General features: G+C 42.4%; 1 protein-coding gene across 2 annotated transcripts in view; it reads left to right on the top strand.

Moving 5' to 3' along the window:
- Positions 1 to 23810, top strand: part of VGLL4 (vestigial like family member 4) — a 164859-nt gene that overhangs the window by 9360 nt on the left and 131689 nt on the right. For both annotated transcript variants that reach the window (XM_017858254.1, XM_017858255.1), the window contains exon 2: positions 8545 to 8621. In XM_017858254.1, the coding sequence (XP_017713743.1) occupies positions 8558 to 8621 (64 nt within the window). In that variant the 5' untranslated portion in view covers positions 8545 to 8557. The remainder of the gene's footprint in view (positions 1 to 8544; positions 8622 to 23810) is intronic.

Here is a 23810-nt window from a genome sequence, read left to right as displayed (position 1 = left end):
GCGCCTGGTCTTTTTTTTTTGGATACAGAGTCTTGCTCTGTCACCCAGGCTGGGGTGCAGTGGCGCGATCTCGGCTCACTGCAAGCTCTGCCTTCCGGGTTCATGTGATTCTCCTGCCTCAGCCTTCCGAGTAGCAGGGACTACAGGCGCCTGCCACCACGACCGGCTAATTTTTTGTACTCTAAGTCGAGACGGGATTTCACTATGTTAGCCAGGGTGGTCTTCATCTCCTGACCTTGTGATCTGCCCACCTCAGCCTCCCAAAATGTTGGGATTACAGGCGTGAGCCACCACGCCTGGCCAATTTTTGTATTTTTTGTTGGAACGAGGTTTTGCCATGTTGCCCAGGCTGGTCTCAAACTCCTGGGCTCAGGTAATCTGCCCACCTTGGCCTCCCAAAGTGCTGGAATTACAGGCATGAACCACTGTGCCCGGCCACCTCTAAATTCTTTTTTTTTTTTTTTTTTTTGAGATGGAATCTCACTCTGTTGCTCAGGCTGAGTACAATGGTGTGATCTCAGCTTACTGCAACTTCCGCCTCCTGGGTTTAAGTGATGCTCCTGCCTCAGCCTCCTGAGTAGCTGGGATTACAGGTGCTCGCCACCACACCCAGCTAATTTTTGTATTTTTAGTGGAGACGGGGTTTTACCACGTTGGCCAGGCTGGTTTTGAACTCCTGACCTCAAGTGATCTGCCTGCCTTGGCCTCCCAAAGTACTGGGATTATAGGCGTGAGCCATGGCGCCCGGCCACATCTCTAAATTCTTGATGGCCGAGAAGTACACCCCATGCCATGGTGTGATAGTTCATACTTTTGGGTTTGCCCTACCATTGTATATTATTAGCTGAGACCAAGTTGGTTTTAGCTCAGGAAGTGGTCCTGGGGAGGCCAGAGTTTGGGCTCATGATGTAACAGGGCCAACAAAAATTAGGGTATTTTATTGTGTGCTTCTGGAAGTTGGAGAGGCCATCAGGTGTTTCAGGATAGTGATATCTGTCTGTTTCTGACTTTTGACCCTTTACTGTGTGTGGCAGGAACACTGGGCAGTTTGAATGTGATTCCTCCCATGCTCACCCCCCTGGCCTCCACATCTAGACAAGGTAGTTGCTCCATGTTCTCGTACTCTTACCTAAAGTATATCATATCTAGCCACTGCCATGGGACAGACATGGAGTGAACATGCCTGATGCTGTAGCTTTTATTGTGCAAATCTTCTTGGAAAACTTCCATAACATATCTTGGAGTTGTGTTCCCTTGCTTGAAAAGCAATGTAATCTAATATACTCCACAGTGTGCTGTTCCCAAGTGATCTGATTTGGATGTTTGTCCCCCCAAATTGTTATGTGGAAATGTGATCCTCAGTGTTGGAGGTGGGTCCTGGCGGGAGAGGTTGGATCATGGGAGTGATCCCTCATGAATGGTTTAGTGCCATCCCCTTGGTGATGGCTGAGTTCTCTGGTAGTTCGTGGGAGATCTGGTTGTTTAAAAGAATGTGGCACCTTCTTTCCTCTCTTGCTCCTGCCCTCGCCATGTGATGCGCTGGCTTCTGCTTTGCCTTCCATTATGATTGGAAGCTTCCTGAGGTCTCACCAGTAACTGAGCAGATGCTGGCGCCATGCTTATACAGTCTACTGTTAGCCAGTTAACTTTTCTTATAAATTACCCAGCTTCAGGTATTACTTTATAGTGACACAACACGTACTAACACACCAAGATAGGTACTCATGTCCCCTTGTTGACTAAAAAGGGACAGTTCTTTGTGGAAGGCCAAAAAATGGCTGTCAGATTTATAGCTGAGCTTGCCATTAGCACTGAATGCCCCCAAGTGTTTGTAGTTTTAAAATTGATACCTCTTCTTCCCTAATTCTCAACCTTTAGCTATTTGGAAGAACATATTAATTGAGGCTAAGGGAGTGTGAGGAAAGGCATGTGGACTGGCAGAGAAAATATATGACCATTACCTGAAAAAAAAAATCCACAACAAAATATATGTCTATTCATGATGAATTATGTTCACATTTGACAACCACGAAAAAGGTGAATGGATAGACCAGAAACTGGTTTGCAGTGCAGTGGAGCACACAGTGTACTTTGTATCTGTTTTTTTTTTTGAAAGACAGAGTCTTGCACTGTTGCCCAGGCTAGAGTGCAATGGTGCGATCTCAGCTCACTGCACCCTCCGCCTCTCAGGTTCAAGCGATTCTTCTGCCTCAGCCTCCCGAGTAGCTGGGATTACAGGTACCCACCACCATGCTTGGCTAATTTCTTGTATTTTTAGAAGAGACAGGGTTTCACTAGGTTGGCCAGGCTGGTCTTGAACTCCTGACCTTGTGATCCGCCCGCCTTGGCCTCCCAAAGTGCTGGGATTACAGGCATAAGCCACTGTACCTGGCCCTCTATCTTCATCTAGAGCCACACTCCTCTCACTTAAATGGTGTTATGTTCCAGGTGTCAGCATTTCAATGGATGATTATTATTTTTTTTTCTGAGATGGAATCTCACTCTGTTGCCCAGGCTGGAGGGCGCTATCCCAATCTCGGCTCACTGCAACCTCCGCCTCCCAGGTTCAAGAGGTTCTCCTGCCTAAGCCTCCTGAGTAGCTGGGATTACCGGTGCCATCACCACCATGCCTGGCTAATTTTTGTATTTTTAGTAGAGACTGGGTTTCACCATGTTGTCGAGGCTGGTCTCAAACCCCCGACCTCAAGTGATCCGCCTGCCTTGGCCTCCCAAAGTGCTGGGATTACAGGTGTGAGCCACCATGCCTGGTCCTCAATGGATTATTTTTGGTTATCACTATATCCTAATGCAAAAACTACCACAGAAATAAGACATTATTGGGATAGACCTAGATTTGTTTTTCAGATGCGGCATAATTTTTTTGTGCAAGGTAGAGTATAATTTATGGTTCATAAAGGAAATAAACTTGTCACCCTCCTGCTTAAAGCTTTTTGGGCCATTCCAGGACTTCTCACAGACTTAAAATAAAATCTCAGCATTGCAGGCCCTCCAGGCACACGTGACCTGGCCCCATGTTGCCCAACTCAGGTCTCCCTTTTGCTGACTTCAGGGCAGCCATCCTGGCTGCTCCCCACATCACCTGCCCAGCTTTTGTGTCTTGGTCTCAGCACGTGCTGCTGTCTCCCACCTTCCCCCACCCTCCCTGCTCTTTCTGAGGCTAATTCCTCTCATTCTTTAGGTCTCAACTTCCTTTCATCTCTTCAGCGAAATCTTCCCAGACCACGCTAGCTAAAGTAGTGGATAGTGCCCTGTCGTTTTCAGTACATTTACTGTCATTTGTGATTTATTTAATATATTTGCATATGTTTTGGCAAATAATTATTTTATTACCTATATTAAGACCCATTCACTTCTCAGAAAACCGTATGAGGGAGGTAATATTAATATCCCCATTTTCCAGATGAAGAAATAGACACACAGAGTTTGTCATTTCCCAGGGTCACATAGATTGGAAGTGGTTTACCTGGATTCATATTAATCCTGATGCTAATTTGATGCTGAAATAATCATGATGCTGATCTGCCTCTCAATGAATGTGGTGTGATCCTCCATCTAATACTGTAGCCATGGTTTTTCCTCCCACATTATCAATATGTTTTATTGGGTTTATTTAGTGCTGTGGATAGGATGTATATAAGACATAAAATTCAGAAGACTTTTTGTTTGTTTTTTAGAAATGGGGTCTCACCCTGTCTCAGGCTGGAGTGCAGTGGTGTGATCATAGCTCACTGCAGCATTGACCTCCTGGCTTCAAGGCAGCCTTCCACCTCAGCCTCCTGAGTAGCTGGGACTGTAGGTGTACGTACGTCCCTGTACCCGGCTAATTTTTTAATCTTTCGTAGAAATGATTAAATTTCTAAATTTCTCTGTTGCTCAGTCTGGTCTGGAACTCCTGGGCCCAAGCGACCCTCCTGCCTCGGCCTCTCAAAGCACTGGGATTACGGGGCTGAGCTACCACACCCGCCTGGAAGGCCATTTTTTTTTTTTTTTTTTAGTAACTGTTATCTTCTACCTTTGCTTTGTTCTTCTGTGGCTAGATAACGCTTGGGCTCCGTCCTTCATTTCCCATCTGTATTGTCCTTATCTCACACCTGCTTCCTACAGAAGCCTCACTAAACTGATCCACCTCCAGTAACTTCTGAAATCACCCTCTCCAGTCAAACCATCCTACACAGAACTTCTTTTTCTTCTTCTTCTTTTTTTTTTTTTTTTTTTGTTAGGCAGGATCTGGCTCTGTTGCCCAGGCTGGAGTGCAGTGGTGTAATTACGGCTCACTGCAGCCTCAACCCTCCATGCTCAAGTGATCCTTCCACCTCAGCTCCCTGAGTAGCTGGGACCATAGGCCCATGCCACCACTTCCAGCTCATTTTTTATTTTTAAAATTTTTTTGTAGAAATAGGGTCTCACTATGTTGCCCAGGCTGTTCTTCAACTGCTGAGCTCAAGCGATTCTTCTGCTTCAGCCTCCTAAAGTGCTGAGACTATAGGCGTGAGCCACGTGCCTAGACGCATGGAACTTCTAAACTAAAATAGTGTGAACATCATGTCACGGGCCAGCTCAGGGACAGATGATGACAACTGCCTGTTACCTATGACATTAAGTATAAACCTGAAGGCCAGCTGTTAGCTCTTTCCTAAGGCCACCCGCATCAGGCTCGCCTGAATTTGGCTTTTGCTGCTGCTTAATGTGGATTTTCACTTCTAACCAGGCAGGTCTGGCCACCTGTCCCAGGTGCTCATTCCTGCCCTTGTGCCTTTCCTCAGACTGTTGACTCAGGATGACTGCACTGGGAATAAGACAGGGTCCTTGTACCCAGGAAGTATACAGAAACATAGTGCGATCCAGGAAGGTAGGGGAGGCCAGAGAGGAGAATGACTGCGGGCAACCGGGGAAGGAAACTTTTGAAGTGGCTTTTTGAAACACACACACATCCACAAACCACCCCCAAACAAAAAATAGATGTGCACAAGGCAAACACATTAGCTGACATTGATCTCTTTTATCACACAATACCCATTTTAGTTTTAAATCATATTTAGTCTTTGATTATCCTCTTTTTAATTTTGCCTGTCATTATCCTATCCTATAAACTTTAGTTTCTGAACAAGAGCATGACTCCTTGAAAGCAGAGATTTATCTTCTGTTTCTTCTTAACCTTTCCTGGGCACTTTGCTGAGCTTAGAATAATTGTATAATAAACATTGGTTGATTTCATTAATAAGGTTGCAGCAGATGGCAGGTGCCTTGTGGATGAATCTTTAACACCCATTGTCTTATCCACCTATTTCGAATGTAATTTGCTTGGGGGGTTAGGAGGTTTAGGATTTCATAGCATCTGTATAAACCTAAATGTCTAATCTTCCCACTGTGCTAGAATTCTGGGTCTACCTTATGTCATTTGATGCTTTTATGCTTTGATATTTTGTTTCTGTGCATACTTTATATAACCTAAGGTGTGTATTAATCTATTTAGGTCTAGAATTTTGAAAGCATTGTCCTTTAACTTAATGGGGTAAAATTAATTTAGATAATTATAAGTCTAAATGCTGTATTATTGCAGAGTAGGATGCTTATCAGCAGTTACTACCCCTAATCACAAGACCCTTTTTTTTGCTCTTTTGAGATGGAGTCTAGCTCTGTCACCCAGGCTGGAGTGCAGTGGCGTGGTCTCGGCTGGCTGCCAGCTCTGTCTCCCGGGTTCATGCCATTCTCCTGCCTCAGCCTCCCCAGTAGCTGGGACTACAGGCATCTGCCACCACGCCCGGCTAATTTTTTGTATTTTTAGTAGAGACACGGTTTCACCGTGTTAGCCAGGATGGTCTCGACCAAATCACAAGACTTTAAACCCAGATCTTTCCCGAATAGGAAACTGGCTTGGGTGAAGAGAATATTACCTAGTTCTTGGGAGTTCAGCAAAATTTTTTCTGTTAGTCAGTTCCAGACCCTTGTTGGTTTTCTCCATTGTTGAACAAATTCACAAATCCTTCCTCTCAGGAGATGGTCTTTTCTGTTTTACAAAGATCAGGAATGTGAGCACTATTAGGTTTTCCCTCTTAGACCTCTGCTTTTACCCATTCTCCCTTCTCTCTGAAAAAGAAGACGTGTGCGTGGTTTAGGAGGTCGTTGCCTCCCCGCCACTCTCAGTCTTCCATGGCCCTCCCCTCCCCTCTCTGCCTGCCAAGTTCAGTGAGCTCCGCCTCTGCGTTTTCCTGCATCCCCGTGGCTCCCGTGCCCGTGCCCCTCGCTGCCCTCTGCGTGCCAGCCCACGGCTTTGGCTTTCCCGTTGTCCGCCCTGTGCTCAGCTTCCCGAGCTCTACTCCGTTCCATGTAGTGCCGCCAGGATAACTTGCCCAGAACGCATGGACGACTAAGCCGCTTTTCTGCTCAGACGGAGTTTTCAGTGGCTTCTTAATGCGTGTCAAGCCCGGGTCCCGTCAGAGCCCTTAGTCCTTCCACGATGTGGTCCCAGTCTAAATTCCCATCCTTGTCGCTTACTTTTTGTCCCCGTTTCACTCTCGTAGGCGATTTGGGCAGCATGTTGTTAAACCGATTCTGCTTCTGTTCTTTCCTTCTGGGGGAGGAACTTTCATATTCGTTCTTCAAAGGCTCCGCTCAAGTTCTGTTTTCTTCACAAAGCCTTTCAGAATTCATCTGTGTTTCTGTAGGACTTTGTTTCTAGCACTGTTTTGACGCTTGGCACATTTTGCCCTAACCCAGTATTTCCCCAGGTGTTCCCTGAGATGCGTTTCAGGTTAAAAATGGCTCATGACGTCTACTAGGTTTCGCGTGTGCAGGCAGGGCTTTCTGTCCCCACAACGGGAGATTAAAGGCACGGGGAGGAAAACACCCTGCTTAGCTGCGTTTACTCCAGGCTTTCTCAAACTTATTTACCATAGAAAAACTTTTTTTTCTTACAGAATATGAACACCCAATGCAGAATGCTTTGGAAGAATGCTGCCGTAAACTAGATGTCTTGGTGGCCTGTCTCCCATGCAGATTGAAAGCTCCTCAAAGGCAGCTCCTGGGCTTTGCTTATTTTTCCTGCCTGGAGCTTCTCCTAGATATTTAATGTTTACTGAATGAAGTCATATTGCATAATCAGGGATCGATGTTTCTTTTTCTCCTTTCCTTTTCTTTTCTTTTCTTTTTTTTTTTTTTTTTGAGACAGAGTTTCACTTTTGTTGCCCAGGCTGGAGTGCAATGGCTCAATCTCGGCTCACCGCAGCCTCTTGCCTCCTGGGTTCAAGCGATTTTCCTGCCTCAGCCTCCCGAGTAGCTGGGATTACAAGCATGGGCCACCATGCCCGGCTAATTTTTTTGTATTTTTAGTAGAGATGGGATTTCTCCATGTTATTCAGGCTGGTCTCGAACTCCTGACCTCAGGTGACCTGCCCATCTCGGCCTCCGAAAGTGCTGGGATTACAGACGTGAGCCACAGCGCCCAGCCTAATTTTTTGTAATTTTAATAGAGATGGGGTTTCACCATGTTTGCCAGGCTACTCTTGAACTCCTGACCTCAAGTGATCCGCCCGCCGTGGCCTCCCAAAGTGCTGGGATTACAGGCGTGAGCTACCGTGCATGGCGGATCAATGTTTCTTTGGAGGCCTGAGGTATGAATATTACAAAGAAAAGCTGGTCTGCCACATGTTGTGACCGGTGCATATGTAGTAGGTACTCCATACATGTTGAAGAATGCTGAATAAATTCCAAGTGTCTGTAAAGTGGTACAGTTAAGGAGTTGTTTTTCTCAGTTGGTGAGCTAGTAGGGTGTGTGTGCCAGTAACCGTGTGTGTGTGTTTAAATAACCTAGAAAAGGGAAACTGGGCAAAAGCATTCTGGTTTTCCAGGGCTTTCCTCCAACTTTAAATCTTTTGCTGTTTTAACTTTTATAGTATGCTGTAATTTAAGGAAACAATAAAAATCCAGTCTTATTAAAAAACATGATGCTAGATAAACTGATGATAGGCAGTGATTGTGTACTATTATACAAAACGTGACGTTTTAACATAAAGATTCTTATTGGACTTAAATATTGGACTTAAAATATCATTTAACCTACCAGTGGGATTCTCACACAGCTTTCCATGAGTATGTGGTGTGTGTTAAGCTGCACCTCTGTTAAGCTGCATCACCACCTCACTGGTAGTGATGCTGTGTTCATAGAGCAGCCTTTGTTCTGAAAACCTTTCTTTTATTGGGCATGTCTATACAGGCATGTTATGCATGCACATAAACATAAGCACCAAATAACATGGGCATGAATATTCACAATATCCCTTCTTTTAGTTCCTCCATCAGCTGCTTCCTGGAGTTGGCAAAGTTTAGCTTAGTAGACTAAATGGAATTTAACCCTTTTCTCTCTCCCTGAACCAAGCCCATCCTGTTTCTTCATGTGGGAAGAATTTCATCCTTAGAAGAATGATTTGCATTTGGTTGAGGACTCATTCTGTTAATGACTAGGATTCTAAGAGTCTTTTGAATTCTGTTTAAATTATTTTTCCCCCTTTTATTTTTTCCTTCTAGGCTCCAACCAGGAATGGAGACGCCATTGGATGTTTTGTCCAGGGCAGCATCTCTGGTGCATGCTGATGACGAAAAACGTAAGTGAGGAGTCTATTATAAAATAGCTTAAGTGCTTTATTGATCCCTTGTATCCTGCTCCATAACAAAATTACGTGCTTCTCTACATGGTTTTCTGGCTATTTGCTGTTAATTTTGGATGTGAGAGAACAGCTTCACATCCTCATTTGTATTTTCAAGAACATGTAAGTCTTTTAGCTGGCATTTAACTATGGATACTGGTTTTTTTGTTTTTTGTTTTTTTTGAGATGGGATCATGCTGTGTTGTTCAGGCTGGTGTCAAACTCCTGGACTCAAGTATGGGTACTGGTATTTAACTGGTATTTTGTTTTATTTATTTATTTATTTGAGATGGAGTCTCACTCTGTCACCCACACTGGATTGCAGTGGTGCAGTCTCGGCTCAGGCTCACTGCAACCTCCACCTCTCAGGTTCAAGTGATTCTCCTGCCTCAGCCTCCCAAGTAGCTGGGATTATAGGTGCCTGCCACCATGCCCAGCTAATTTTTTTGCATTTTTAGTAGAGACGGGGTTTCACCATGTTGGCCAGGCTGGTCTCGAACTCCTGACCTCAAATGATCCGTCTACCTCAGCCTCCCAAAGTGCAGGGATTACAGACGTGAGCCACCACGCCTGGCCTTAATTGGTATTTTAACTTTGTATGCTAGAGTTTAAACTGTTAACCGTAGGTCGTTCTTTCCTTCTCAGGTGACTGTCAGTGATCTGGAATGAAGATACCCCTTATGTGTCTCAGATGCTGAGATAAATATGTGTTAGTTGATCGACTAATTGACTAGTAGAGAGCTAGAGATGGAAAAAATCATCGAATGTCATGTATGTTGTTGGAATTGTACAGTATGTGTCATAATGGAAAACAGTCATGCAAATTATGTTTGCATTGCTGAGAAAGAGCAAATAGTGGGAGAAAAAAATGTTCGTTAGTGTAGTTTGAGGGATGGGTGAAAGGAACAATACTGGAAGATTATTCTACAACATTTTAAAGTGATTTTCCTGCTCATCCAACAATATATTTATTTTTAAATGTTTTTGTTCAAAGTTAAGGTTACTTGCTAAATAGTATTGTAACAATTACTGTTTCATGTAGGAACAGTTCTTTTGCTAAGTACTAAAATATTAATAACAACAAAAAATTTAGGTACATTATAAGTTCTCGAAGATGAGCTCCTTCCAGTTTAGTCCTTCATGGATTGGCAGACAGCAAGTGCATGTCCTTAAAATCTGAGGTCTGCCTCTCTACTGGCTGTTAGACTTTTATTTTTCTAAGCCTCAGTTTTCTCATTGGTAACATGGAGCAACAATACCTACTTACAAAGTGTTCATGAGGATTAATGGGCTGTGGTGTGTACTGAGCTTACTAATTAGCTTTTGACTCCTGGTTGGGGCTGCCTTGCCCTCTCTCCTGGCACATTGTTGGCTTCTGATAGTGCTTCTCCCAGTCTTCTGTATTAACATGTGTGTTAGTCCATTGACATTGCTGTAAAGGAATACCTGAGACTGGGTGATTTATTAAGAAAAGAAGTTTAATTGGCTCATGGTGCTGTAGGCTGTCCAAGCATGGTACCAGTGTCTGCTTGGCTTCTGGGGTGGCCTCAGAGAGCTTTACTCCTGGCAGAAGGAGACGGAGAGCAGGCATGTCATATGTGAGAGGAGGGGCAAGAAAGAGGAAGAGATGCCAGGCTCTGTTAAACAACCAGCTCTTGAGTGAACTAATAAAGTGAGAACTCATTCATCACCGTGCCATTCATGAGGGATTCACCCCACATGACCCAAACACCTCCCACTAGGCCTTGCTTCCAACGTTGGGGATCACATTCTAACATGAGATCTGGAGGAGACAAATATCTAAACCTTATCACCATGCGTCTGTGTCTTCCCACCCTCCCACCACCACCCCTACAACATCATCATTCTACCAGTGACTGGGTGAGGTAGCTAGTAAGGTTTTTTCAACCTCTTGTATAATTCACACTTACTTAGCTTTTGATTGTTGTGAGGATATAACCACCTGATGGTGAGGTATAATTATCCCTTACTAAAGAAGTTGAAGTTGAAGAATGTTAAGTGGGAATCTGAGGAATTGGAGCTCGGGAGACACAGCTCAGGCTGAAGGCTTTTTATCTAAACAACAACAAAACTCCTTTATTCCTCTAAGATTGCAATACATTGTGACTTTCTACAATTACATAGCACCTATCTCCAGCACTGTCAACCATCCTGTGTCGGGGATGTCTTCTGAGCTCATTGCTGTCTTCACCTACCCAGGCTTGGCAGTGCCCCTCCTAAACTGTGGTACCTAAGCAATGATTTTTCTATGTGATCTGATGAGGATTCGGAGGACATTGTGTCCAGGCCTACCACCAGCTTGGTTCTAGCTCAGGAGTTCTTGGGGTGAAGGGAGAAAAGGGGTGGGGTGGTCTGTTACCAGGGCAGGGAGCAGTGAGGACCCTGGAGAAGTGGCTGACTGGAATAGCTATTTGCACACTTCGTTGAACACCAATATAGTTAGTTTAGAAATTTTTATATAAGGTAGTAGTTTGAATTTCTCTCTTTTATAATGCCCAACTTTAGTTAAGATCAATAAAACATTGATCTTATATCTTTCATTGTTTATACATTGAAAAATAGGAATAATGACCTCAGGGTAACCCTTTGTGTCTTTGAGTGGGGAGAGTAAAGACTTTCTTCTCTTCTCTTTTGATCATTCTGTTCCAGTTGGAGGCCTATCTAGTTTTCAATTTAGTGAGTGATGATTGAACTCTTACGTATGAGGGGCATATAAAGATAAAGAAGGGGCAGTCCCTGCCTTCATGGGACTCATGAATACATTTGTTTGCGGACTCTTGTGGCTGTAAAATGTATAGAAGCGGGGACAAGCACAGTTGGTAATGTAGATGCAAGACTCCCTTTGGAACCTATGGTTTGGGAGAGCTGTTTTTGGAGAAACAAAATGATACTGCTAAGGGAGAAAGGAACTCTTACAGCCCATTGGTGTTTTTGAAGAATGAGGATAAATTCCCATGTAAGGCTCTAACAAATCAGAGAATAGACTTTATCCTAGATCATTCTCCTTTTTTTAAATTTTTTTTTTTGAGATGGGACTTGCTCTGTCACCTAGGCTGCAGTGCAGTAGTGTGATCTCAGCTCATTGCAACCTCTGCCTTCCAGGCTCAAGTAATCCTCCTGCCTTAGCCTCCTGAGTAGCTGAGATTGCAGGCGTGTACCACCACACCTGGCTAATTTTTTTTTTTTTTTTTTTGTAGAGATGGCTGGTCTCAAACTCCTGGCCTCCAGCAGTCCACCCGCCTTGGCCTCCCAAACTGCTGTGATTACAGGTGTGAGCTACCATGCCTAGCCGAATATTCTTTTGACTCTAATGACTCCAGTTGCTTTAGGGATGGGCTGGCATAATTCTAGAATCCCTGTGTCATGGTTTCAGCTTCTTAGGGTCATTTTTTACATTTTTTACATTTGAATAAGAGGAAAACAGTTCAAAGCTGTCTTTAATTATTATTAACATTTTTGGGAGACTTTTCTTACTGTTGTGTTCTGTGTACCACTCTCAAGTATGCAGAGCTCGAAAACCAGGCATTGTATTTTCTTACCTAATTAATTAATTATGTGTTATTATGTAAGTGTGTGAAAAGTCCAAAAATTTATAGACAAAGTTGAACATTAGGTTTCAATGTCTTTCAGTTGATTTCTTAGACTTATTTGGGCTGGTTCAGCCTGACTCAGCTTTCTCTGCCCTACATTAATTCTATTTTAGCTTTTGTTGTAAATTACTCTCAGACTTTAGGGGAGGTTAACATTCTCCTCAACACTTTAAAAAAGCCTTGTGAATGTAATCTGATTTGGGCCTCTTATTACAAACAGAAAAATGTTCTACTACTTGAGATCAGTTTCCCAACTCATCAAGGTGACCTAAATGATTCTCTTTTCCTTTGCTCCTGGAGAACTGAAAACTTGGGCATTTTTGAGGATGTTATTGTTTCAGCATTTTGAAGGGAACAGTACCAATTAGGACTTGAGTCTGTAATACCGATAGTATTAAGGCTTCAGTGTGTCTACTAGTGGAGAATAAAAGAAATATCTCAATAGTATACTGTAGAGCTAAAATAAATAGTAAAATGGTGGTTTTGTAGTAACACAATAGTCACTTATCTAGATGGCCTAGAAGGGATGAATTTACTTAAAATAATCTTTCCACTGCTCATGAGACATTGATGTAATCAGTGTCTAGGGTAACCCTGGAAGGTACTGAATGGAAATACAACTTGAGATTGGTGTTCTTCCTTGTGCTTGAGGAACCTCTTCTTTCAGTGATTGGTGATACTGGTGCTGGGAAGTCCCAACTTTTTTCCAGCTGGTTTTTTTTTTGGGGACAGAGTTTCGCTCTGTCGCCCAGGCTGGAATGCAGTGGTGCGATCACGGCTCACTGCAGTCTCTGTCTCCCGGGTTCAAACGATTCTTGTGCCTCAGCTTGCTGAATAACTGGGACTACAGGCATGTGTCACCATGCCCAGCTAATTTTTTGTATTTCTGTAGAGGCGGGGTTTTACCATGTTGCCCAAGCTGGTCTTGAACTCCTGAGCTCAGGCAATCTACCCGCCTTGACCTCCCAAAGTGCTAGGATTACAGGTGTGAGCCACTGTGCCAGCCTCTAGCTGTTTCTTAACAGGGTAAATTGATGAAAATGGGAGGGCAAGGTGTTTGGTGCTAATGTATAAAACAACACCCTGGCATGTCTTTAACATGATATTCCATTTTATTGCAGTGTTTACAAAATCATTATGTTTGGTTACCATAGCTTCTAATTTTAAGATCTAATTGCATCCGCTGACTCCCTCACTTAGATTAAAATAATTTTAAATTAAAACTTTGAGGGTTTTGGTGGAGAGGATAGTGCTTTTGAATGAATATGCAGATGATCAGAAAGGCTGGATGGGGCTGGTGTGAGTGATGTGGCAAGGACAGCAGCTTTTGCAGGGGTTGCATTTGCACCTGCCCCAAGAAATTCACTAATTCCTTGTTTGGAGATGATTATTGAAGGTTGACTAATTGATGAAGCATTGATTACCATGATCCTTTCAAGTAAGCATTCCTAAGAGCCCAAGCTTTTATTATTATGGGGACACATGGCCCCGTTATGTGGAATATGTTGATATTTCTAGGTTGTAGTCAATATTTGCCTTAAAAAAGGAAAGCAAACCAGATCAGATTAATGATAACGTAATGTTTAGTTGACTTATATACTGTTTTCTCTGATTAATTTCTTTCCTCAAGATCATGATGACTTCTGCTCGGCTTGTGCATCAACCAAGTGAACCTCTTATGGGATTTGCTCCTGTGACTAGTTTAGCTGGGCCCACTCCTGATTTTTCTGTCTCTTTCTCTCTCCTTTTGTCTCAGCATCTAATACGGTGGCTTTTGAATATTGTTAACTGTGGCACACAGTGAAAAAGCATTTTAGGCTGAGCATGGTGGCTCATGCTTGTAATGCCAGCACTTTGGCAGGCTGAGGAGGGAGGATTGCTTGAGCCCAGGAGTTTGAGACTATCCTGGGAAAAATAGGAAGACCTCATCTCTCCAAAAAGAAAAAAAAAAAAAATTAGCTGGGTGTGGTGGTGTGTGCCTATAGTCCCATCTACTCCAGAGGCTGAGGCAGGAGGATGGCTTAAGCCCAGGAGTTGAAGGCTGCAGTGAGCTATGATTGCACCACTGCCCTCAGGCCTGGGCCACAGAGCAAGACCCTGTCTCAGAAAAGCCATTTCATATTGTGGTCTTCATATACATATACTGAGATAACCAATCCAAAAGTTTTAAGAGATAGTACTGGCTCAGGTGGTGGCTTACACCTCTAATCCCAGGACTTTGGGAGACCAAGGTGGGAGGGTCACTTGAGCCCAGGAGTTTTGAGACCAGCATAGGCAACAAAATGAGACCCCCATCTCTATAAAAAATTTAAAAATTAGGCGGGCATGGGTGGCACATACCCAGCGGGGTCCCAGCTACTCGGGAGGCTGAGGTGGGAGGATTACCTGAGCCTGGGAGCACTAGCCTGCAGTGAGCTATGATGGTGCCACTGCGCTCCAGCCTAGGCCGCAGAGTGAGACCCTGTCTCTAAAATATGTTTTAAAAAATGTTTAAAAAGAGGAGACAATGGTTACCCTTCCTTTGCACAGTGCAGTTTGATGTGTCTTTTCTGGTCTGCACTCTATTTAAATAGAAGTTGAGTCATGGCTCCTTACATTGATTTTAGGATCCACTAATGCATGGGAACCCACAGTTTGAAAAAACATGATTTGGTTTACATCTCCTTCATGGGATAAACTTACTCCTGGCTTCTCTGTTGTATGTACTGGGATGATCTGACTGCTACATGGGCCATGAAAATAAAAGGAGCCGGTAATATTCAGACATGCTGGGGTAGATCAGCATCTACAAGGCAGACTTGATTGAGGCATGGTACAGCAAAGGGGCAGGCATGTCCCAGAGCACAGGAGGGAGACAAATAGGTTTCACTAAAGGGAGTGACCATTTTCTAGAGTACTGACTCTAAAGCCCGGGAATAATGTAGGCTTAGAATAGGGAGGAACTGCCTGTAATGGAGTAGTTGTGTTTGCTTGTGATCAGAGTGCCAAGTCCTCTGGTGCCCTGGAAAGAGAACAACATACTGATGTCATTCCTGCCCATTCCCCTTGGAGTCTTGGTGTTAAGTCTGATTTTCCCTTCGTGAGGGAAAGAGCACTGTACTCTTGTTTTCTAGCAACTGTGTGTGCAACTATGGGAGAATTTCTTCAGGAAAGCCCAGACGGCAAGTGCAGTTGTTGTTTTGTTGTCTATGTCTGTCTGTTTCTCTGTGTATTTCGAGGACTCCTGGTTTTGTAAAGTTGCACTTTAGAAAAGTTAGGTCTAAAAATAATGCTCAATATAACATGGCCTTTGTATCCTTTTTGTGCCAACTCTTCTGTAGTGTTCATTAAGGACTTCCTTCGGTGATCATTTCTGGTAATTTGGAGGCGTACCTGATCACTGCGTCAGTGAGCTTTACTTTCATATCCTAAAATACCAGAGGGTTGTGCCATGCATTTTCATCCATAAGAGTGGCTTGCTGCTATCCGCAATCCTCAGAGAGGAGACGGGGTACTTGCAGGCATTCTGACAAAGCCTTCTCAGGTGCATCTGACATCAGGTCCCTTTCCCCACATGAGTCACTGGTCTAATGATACTCCTAGGGGAACTCTGTATCTGAATCTTTAAGTGCAATCCCTCTAGTTATGAGAAGCTGTAGTTCTTTGGCTACCACATGTCCTTAACCAGATTCACCAGTTGTTTGTATCTCCCCCATTTCCTTCATCATGCACATGTTCTCTCTGTCTTTCTGTACATGTGTTATATATATATATATATATATATATATACACACACACACACACACACACAGGTATGTATATATATTTGCATATTATTTTTCCTGAGATAGAGTAAGTGGGCAGTATCATTCCTCCTTACTCCTAAAGAATTCAGTGTGCATTTCTTAAGAGTGAGAACATTCCTGGGCCGGGTGCGGTGGCTCACACCTGTAATCCCAGCACTTTGGGAGGCCTTGGTGGGTGGATCACTAGGTCAGGAGTTTGAGACCAGCCTGGCCAAGATGGTGAAACACTGTACTAAAAATACAGAAATTAGCTGGCCATGGTGGTGGGTGCCTGTAATCCCAGCTACTCGGGAGGCTGAGGCAGGGAATTGCTTGAACCTGGGAGGCAGAGGTTGCAGTGCGCCGAGATTGCACCACTGCATTCCAGCCTGGGCAACAGAGTGAGATTCCATTTCAAAAAAAAAAGAATGAGAACATTCCCTTACATAAGTGCAATATGATTATCTTTATTATGTTACTTGAATATATGAGGCACAAAACTGGACCTGGCCCTTATGCTGGTAGTTTCTTTACAACTTCATAACTACAATACACATTTATAGATTAAATATAGCCAATAAAAGCTAGCCATGACACAGTAGATGAAGATCTGCTGCAACCAAGCCTCTGTTCCACGACTGTGGCATCTGCTGCCAGCCTGCCAGATTTGATTCTGTAATGTTAGCCTACCCGTCATGCCACTTGCCCTTTAATGCAATTTCCCCTCTACTTTCATCCTGCAAACTCTTGTAAAATTTTTCATCATACAGATTGTGGTGACGTAATTTGACTATTTCTTAGTGCAAATGCCTCAGTTTCATATTGGGTTTGTCTCTGTCCTTTTTTCTTTCTTTTATTTTGAGACAGTGTCTCACTGTTGCCCAGGCTGGAGTACAGTGGCGCAATCTTGGCTTACTGCAACCTCTGCCTTACAGATTTAAGCAATTCTCCTGACTCAGCCTCCCCAGTAGCTGGGATTATGGGCACTGGCCACCATGCTCAGCTAATTTTTGTATCTTTTAGTAAAGACAGGGTTTCACCATGTTGGCCAGGGTGGTCTTGAACTCCTAATCTCAAGTGATCCACCCGCCTTGGCCTCCCAAAGTGCTGGGATTACAGGCGGGAGCCGCCGCGCCTGACCCCTTTTTTCATTAGACCGGAAAAATACAAACATAGTCACTGAAATTATATAGCAATACTTAGTGACATAATAGCTAGCCATCTGATTCAGAGGATGCTTATGTCAAATTTTAAAAAAGATTCTCCATGAAATAATGAAGGTAAAAATTTCTCATGAACTCCTGAGCGTTTGTCTGGGGACCTCAATTTAAGGATTACAGTATCATCTCATTCAGCTCTCAGGACACCCCTATTAAGTAGGTGCTATAATTAGTCCCATTTTATAGATAAGGAAACCAAGGTTTATAGGGCTTCTGTAGTTTGCCCAAGTACACTTAGCTGGTTGTGGCAGTGCTGAGAATTGAACAGAAGCAGCCTGGCTGTGAAACCTAAGCCCATAATTTTCTGCTATCTGTCTGCCCAGAGGACGGGAAAGACTTTTCTGCTGATTAAAAAAAAAACCAAAATAAAACTCCTCTATACTACCTTCGCTAATGTATCAGTAAAGAGATTTTCATTTGGAAAAGGCTTCCTAGCCAATAAAATAGCATTTCCAAAATATTAACTAGCTATAACCAGCCGTACATTCAGGACGTGTGCTGGCATGTGCTCGGGGACTGTCCTTCGTCCCCCGTTCATAGCTCTGCCCTCTTGTGTGTGTGATGGCTCAGGTGCACACTGCCATAGGACTCCCCTTCATATGTATGGAGTTTTCTTTCCCAGTAAGTACCTCAGCTAACTGAACATATCAGGTGAAAAGAGCTGCTTTACCAGGTAACGAGAGCCCACTTTGCCAAAGTGTTTAATTAGAAACAAGATAACCCTTGTTCAGAGGCAACATAGAAGGGATTGTCATGGGGAGGGTGGCCAGACTTGAAGGATGGCCTAAGATGCTGTGAGTCTATAGGAGATCCTTGCCTGTTGAGGGCGAGAATCCTGCTCCCTTCTGCTTTTGTATTCCAAGCATCTACCATTTGGTGCACATGGTGGGCATTTAGTAAACATTTATTGGTAATGAAGTAGCCCCTGGAGGGAGACTTATCTCTAAGGAATTAATTTATTAAACACTAGCAGAAATGACTCATTTTAATGATCACTGTTACTATTAATAATATACAAATTCCAAGGAATACTATTTCTATTTGATAATACTTTGTAGTTTACAAAACATTTTCATTTACTTTTTTTTTTTTTTTGAGACAGGGTCTCGCTGTGTTGCCCAGGCTGGAGTGCAGTGGCACAATCTTGGCTCACTGCAAGCTCCGCCTCCCAGGGCTCAAGTGATCCTCCCACCTCAGCCTCTCGAGTAGCTGGAACCACAGGTGCACACCACCATACCCAGCTAATTTTTTGTATTTTTGGTGGAGACGGTCTCGCCATGTCTCCCGGGTTGGTCTTGAGCTCCTGTGCTCAAGCAATCCGCTGCCTCAGCATCTCAAAGTGCTTGGATTACAGGTGTGAGACCCTGCGCCTGGCCTATTTTCATTACTTCTTAGAGCAAGAGCCTTTGCAGCAGACTGGGTGGGGGAGGTATCAGAGGAAAATTAAGAGAAGAAAAATTAGGAGAAGCTGGATGACTAATGCAAGATTAAAGTAAAATAAACATCTCCCCCCCCCAAAAAAATAAAAACAAACAAACAAACCTCTGTCTTCTTTCCTCCTTTGGTGCTGGGGCACTGAATTGTGCATTGCTGCTGGGGTCATCAGAACAGTAGTTCCCAGGGGAGTGTTGGCAGCTGTGGATAGTGGAGTGTTTCAGGCACCACAGGGGAGCACTCCTCCTCTGACCGGACCATGTTCCTAAACTCCCCTTAGTTTAAAATAAGCACTGATATTACTGTCCTTTCTAAAGGTTGGCGCTTTCAGTTACTTCCCTTTTATGAACAATGACATCAAAAAATATCATCTCCCAGTAGTCTATTCTAATTCAAAAAGCTTCATAAAACATCAGGTGGGTTAGTGTTAAAGTGCTTATTTAAGCCATTCTCTAGATGGGGGTATCCAGGGCTAGACATCTGGCCTTTAATCAGAAGGGCTGCCCTCCAGAGACAGCTACTACCAGTGTCTGTACTATTTTTATAGTTCTATATCAGATCAAATTAGCATAATAAATGTTAGAAATTGGATATCCACTGGTGAAAATAACATGCCTTGTTAATTAGCATAATGGATGCTAAAAATAGATTTTTCCACTGAATAGCTCTTTAGACACTTGAGGAGGGTGACTGTTTCCTTTAAACAAATGTTTCACAATCCTTAGAGATTCATATTTTCCTTTAGTGCACATAAAAGTGTTATGGACAGTTAATGTCATTTGCAATTCAATTTAACATATCAGAATCAAGAATTTTTGGATGAAGTGGTTCTTTTTTTTTTTTTTTTTTTTTCATTTGATGTACTTCTCCCTCCCCATCATCTCTTCTCTCTGCATCTTGAGAGTCACTGCCCCAGTCAGTATCTGGTGTGAACATCGCCAGTGCTGTCAACCATCCTGTGTCGGGGATGTCTTCTGAGCTCATTGCTGTCTTCACCTATTCAGACTTGGCAGTGTCCCTCCTAAAATTACCTAAACAATGATTTTTCCATGTGATCTGATGAGAATTAGGGGGACATTGTGTCCAGGCCTACCACCAGCTTGGATCTGGCTCAGGAGTTCTTGGGGGTGAAGAGAGAGAAAGGAGTGGGGCAGGCTGGTGCCAGGGCAGGGAGCAGCCACTGTAAGACTGTAGGGAGCAGTGAAGACAGAAGGCCCGTAACTCCTGTCCAAGGGGCAGCCACCACTCAGCTCCGGCCACTGTTGTCCATGAGCTGATTGTGCCTGTCATTTCCAGGCATCACCTTGGGAGCTTGAAATCAGCCGTGATGGGAATATTTACACCATGGCAAATGCTATACCGGTCAGGGGCTTTTGCTTTTGTTTTTCTTCTATAGAGAACCAGTTGTTAACATTTACCAGCACACCACTGGCTCCAGCTTATGATTTCCCATAGGAATGTGGGGCTGGATTTGTCAACTTTTCTGATTACTCAAGACAAACTGGAAACCTGGATTTTTATGTAAGACTTCCAGATTTTTAAAATTCCGTATGAGTGAGACGATAGTCCTCTTGCCAGGATTGGTCAGGTAAGTATCTATCTAGTATGTGCTTTTGTTCTAGTCTCAATACTTCCATTAGTAAAACCTAAAATAACAGTAGATTAAAAAAAAAAACAACCTCTTGCAGCTACTCTCCCTCCCTCACCATACTTGTGAATTACTGTAGCAATTCTGTAAGAGCTGAAAAGGTGGGATGTAACATGACACCATCTTCTACATCTGTCATTATCTCTGTGTGGAAATTAATTTAGATATGTGTGTAGTTTTTTCCCATTCAGATTTTCTGTTTTTAAAAGACAAAGTCCCCATCTTTTCTTTATATTTTTTTGCTTTCTTGAAGATTTATGTTATACATTTATGAAATAGTTGTTGACTTGGCATCTGATGTGCATATAACATGTAGAAGCAATATATTTGGGGTTTATACTTTTATAGAAATCAAATCAAGCTTGAAAAATCAAACTTACATCCTTAGTGGCTTTAGATTTATTGTAACTGCCTTTTTATTGGATCAAACTTTTGATTCCTTGTAAATAAATAAATCTTTACATTTGAAATCTGGTGAAGTACCATTTGTTCTTCTAGGACTGCCTGTCTCATCAAACCTTACATATATGTGGTTTTTTTCTCTCTTTGGAAAATGTTGCTTAAATGTCTTTTCTTTTGTGGACCTTACCTTGTTTAACTAGACTGCAGTTACTTTTAAAATGAATTCAAGAGGCCAAAAGTCTGTTCTGTTCACTAGCAAGCAGAGTGAAGAGGAATATTTTTCAGTTCCCTAGCAAAGTACTAGTTTAGGGTACTTTGAATAAAGCATTTTAAATTAGAAAAAAATATTTAGGCATTCAGGAGGACAGTCTGGATTTTTAGAGTAAAATGGCAGACTGAACACATGCATCCAGCTTCCCTCTTGCCAAAAATATTTTTAAATAAAAAAAGGTGAATATTTTAAAACATCTGTAACAGTATTAGAAAATTTGAAAGGATGCCTACCTCTAGTAAACTAAAAGTTATGAAGAATTCCTGGAAGACTGAAAACAGATGGTATTATATTGACAAAAGGAAAACAAAAACAAAACAATTGTAACTCAAAACACAGGTGCAGAAGAAAAGGGGGGAATTAAAAGCTGAGTTTACAGTGACTAACAACCACCAACAGGAAGGGGTCCTAGAGTAATATTTAGGAAATCAAAGCATTACATTTATACAATGGTCTCTGGCTCAAAACTGAGAACTGTGTCTGGGGAGGGATCCTTGAGTGGGTGTTGGGGCGTGAGAAAGAAGCCGAGCAGAGCGTCAGATCCCTGTGGGCTCCCGCAATAACAAGGGTCCTGGGAAGGAAGTGTAGGCTCTCTAGCAGGCAGTGTCTGTGAATGTCCTTCACCACTGGAGGAGAGACTGTTTGGCAGATTTGGTGTTTGTCCCCTACTCTGCCTCCCTGCTTGTTTACTTGTATACCTTAAAGCAAAGCCCATCATTGGACACTTTCTGTCATCTTACATAGAGCCTGCAGATAGCTGGCCTTCCCCAGGAGAGCGTTAATACCAGACAGGAAGCATGCAGCGGTTTCTCTTGTTGATTGGCCCAGTCTTTTATTCCAAAGTGTGAATGCACATCAAAGGATCACCAGACATTTGAGGAGAATAAATAGTGTGAAAGAAAAGGCCCAGAGTAAGCAGACTTTGGGGAGCATAGCACAAACTAAAAACATGTTAGTCAGTATCTTCAAGGAGATTTGGGCTACTGTATAATAAATCTAAGTAGCCTGCTGTGAAAAAAGATCATTTAGAACAACAAAGTTCATGGATATTAAAAATGTGATGATCGAACTTAAAAGGTTAACTAGGTTGGCTTGAGAAGCAAATAGAATTAAAGACAAAATTAGTGATATGGAAGATCGATAGCAAAACACTGCAGAACGATCAAAAAGTCAGAGATGGGAAGTAGGACAAGGAAAGGAACAGGCATGGAGATCAACCCCAGAGTCTTAACATGCATCAGATGCATGTTCTGGTGGGCTGAGGCCAAGAAACATTGAGAAGAAGATGCATTGATTAGAAAAATGGGAGGTAAGTGAACCAAAGGAACACCCTCCACTACAACAAGACAAACCCGAAGCAGAAAGAAGAAAACTTTTTCCCTCTGTTTTCAGTTAGAACATTTTTTATTGTACTGAAATTTTGTATTTTTTGACCAGTATCTCCTCAATCCCTCCAAAAGAAAAAAAATTGATCTCTACTTTTATCTTTTTTTTTTTTTTGAGATGGAGTCTCGCTCAGTCCCCAGGCTGGAGTGCAGTGTCACGATATCGGCTCACTGCAGCCTCCCTCTGGCTCCCGGATTCAGGCAATTCTCCTGCCGTAGCCTCCCGAGTAGCTGGGATTACAGGCACCCACCATCATGCTCGGCTAATTTTTGTATTTTTGTAGAGACGGGGTTTCACCATGTTGACCAGGGTGGTCTTGAACTCCTGACCTCAGGTGATCCACCTGCCTTGGCCTCCCAAAGTGCTGGGATTACAGGCATAAGCCACCATGCCCAGTCTACTTTTATCTTTATAAATGAAGATAAACCAATAAACCTAAAAAAATAACAAAAAACTGACAACCAAAAACTGTTTTCTACAATAGAACAATAAATTAAACAAACCTTTGGTGAATTCATTAAGAAAAAGAAGAAAGTGTGTAATTACAGAACATTAGAAGCAAGAAAAGGGACATTACTGTGTATATAGATGAGAATACTATACAAATATATGCACGTGACCAAAAAATGAAAAATATAGATGAAATAGATGATTCTGTTTGAATCAGAAAGAGGTTGAAAACCTAAATTGGTCAATAATGGTCAAAATTTAACAAGTAGTCAGAGATGTGAGGCCCATATGGTTTTATAGGTGAATTTTACCAAATCTTACAGAAACAGATTTCCCTATGTTATAAGACTATTTTATAGTATAGCACACTTTCTCATTCTTTCTGTGAGGCTAATATAACATGATACTAAAGCTAAATAAAACACAAAGTATATGTATATAAAATCAAGTACATAGATATGAGAGTTCAAAGTTAAAATTTCAGGCTAGCAATTATATTGAAAGAGTAACATATCCCATGTGCAAGTAAGCCATTTGCATCACAAGAATGCAAGGATGTTTCAATAATAGTAACTTTTGTAATGTAATAAATTATATTACTTTAATAGATAAAAGGAAAAGTTCATATATTTATGACAGAAGTCTAAAAAAGTCATGAAATTCAGCACCTATTTGTGATAAAAACTCTTAGTAAGATGTAAATCAAAAGAAACTGTCTTTAATTGATAAAATATATCTGATAGAAACTTACAATGAGTATGTTTAATGGTGGAACAAATTAAGGAGCAAGACACAACTCAAGTAGCATTGAACTTGACGTTCTAGCTAGTGATTTTTCTTAAAAAAGGGATATATAAAACTGAAAAGATACAGGAAAACTGTAATTTTCAGGTGTCATAATAGTCTACCAGAAAATCATAACAATAAATGGGGGAAAAACCTCCTAGGACTAATTAGAGGC

This window comes from Rhinopithecus bieti, unplaced genomic scaffold (genome assembly GCF_001698545.2).
Source record: "Rhinopithecus bieti isolate Rb0 unplaced genomic scaffold, ASM169854v2 scaffold_48368, whole genome shotgun sequence".
Lineage (NCBI taxonomy): Eukaryota > Metazoa > Chordata > Mammalia > Primates > Cercopithecidae > Rhinopithecus > Rhinopithecus bieti.
This window is presented reverse-complemented; position numbering and strand designations above follow the sequence as displayed.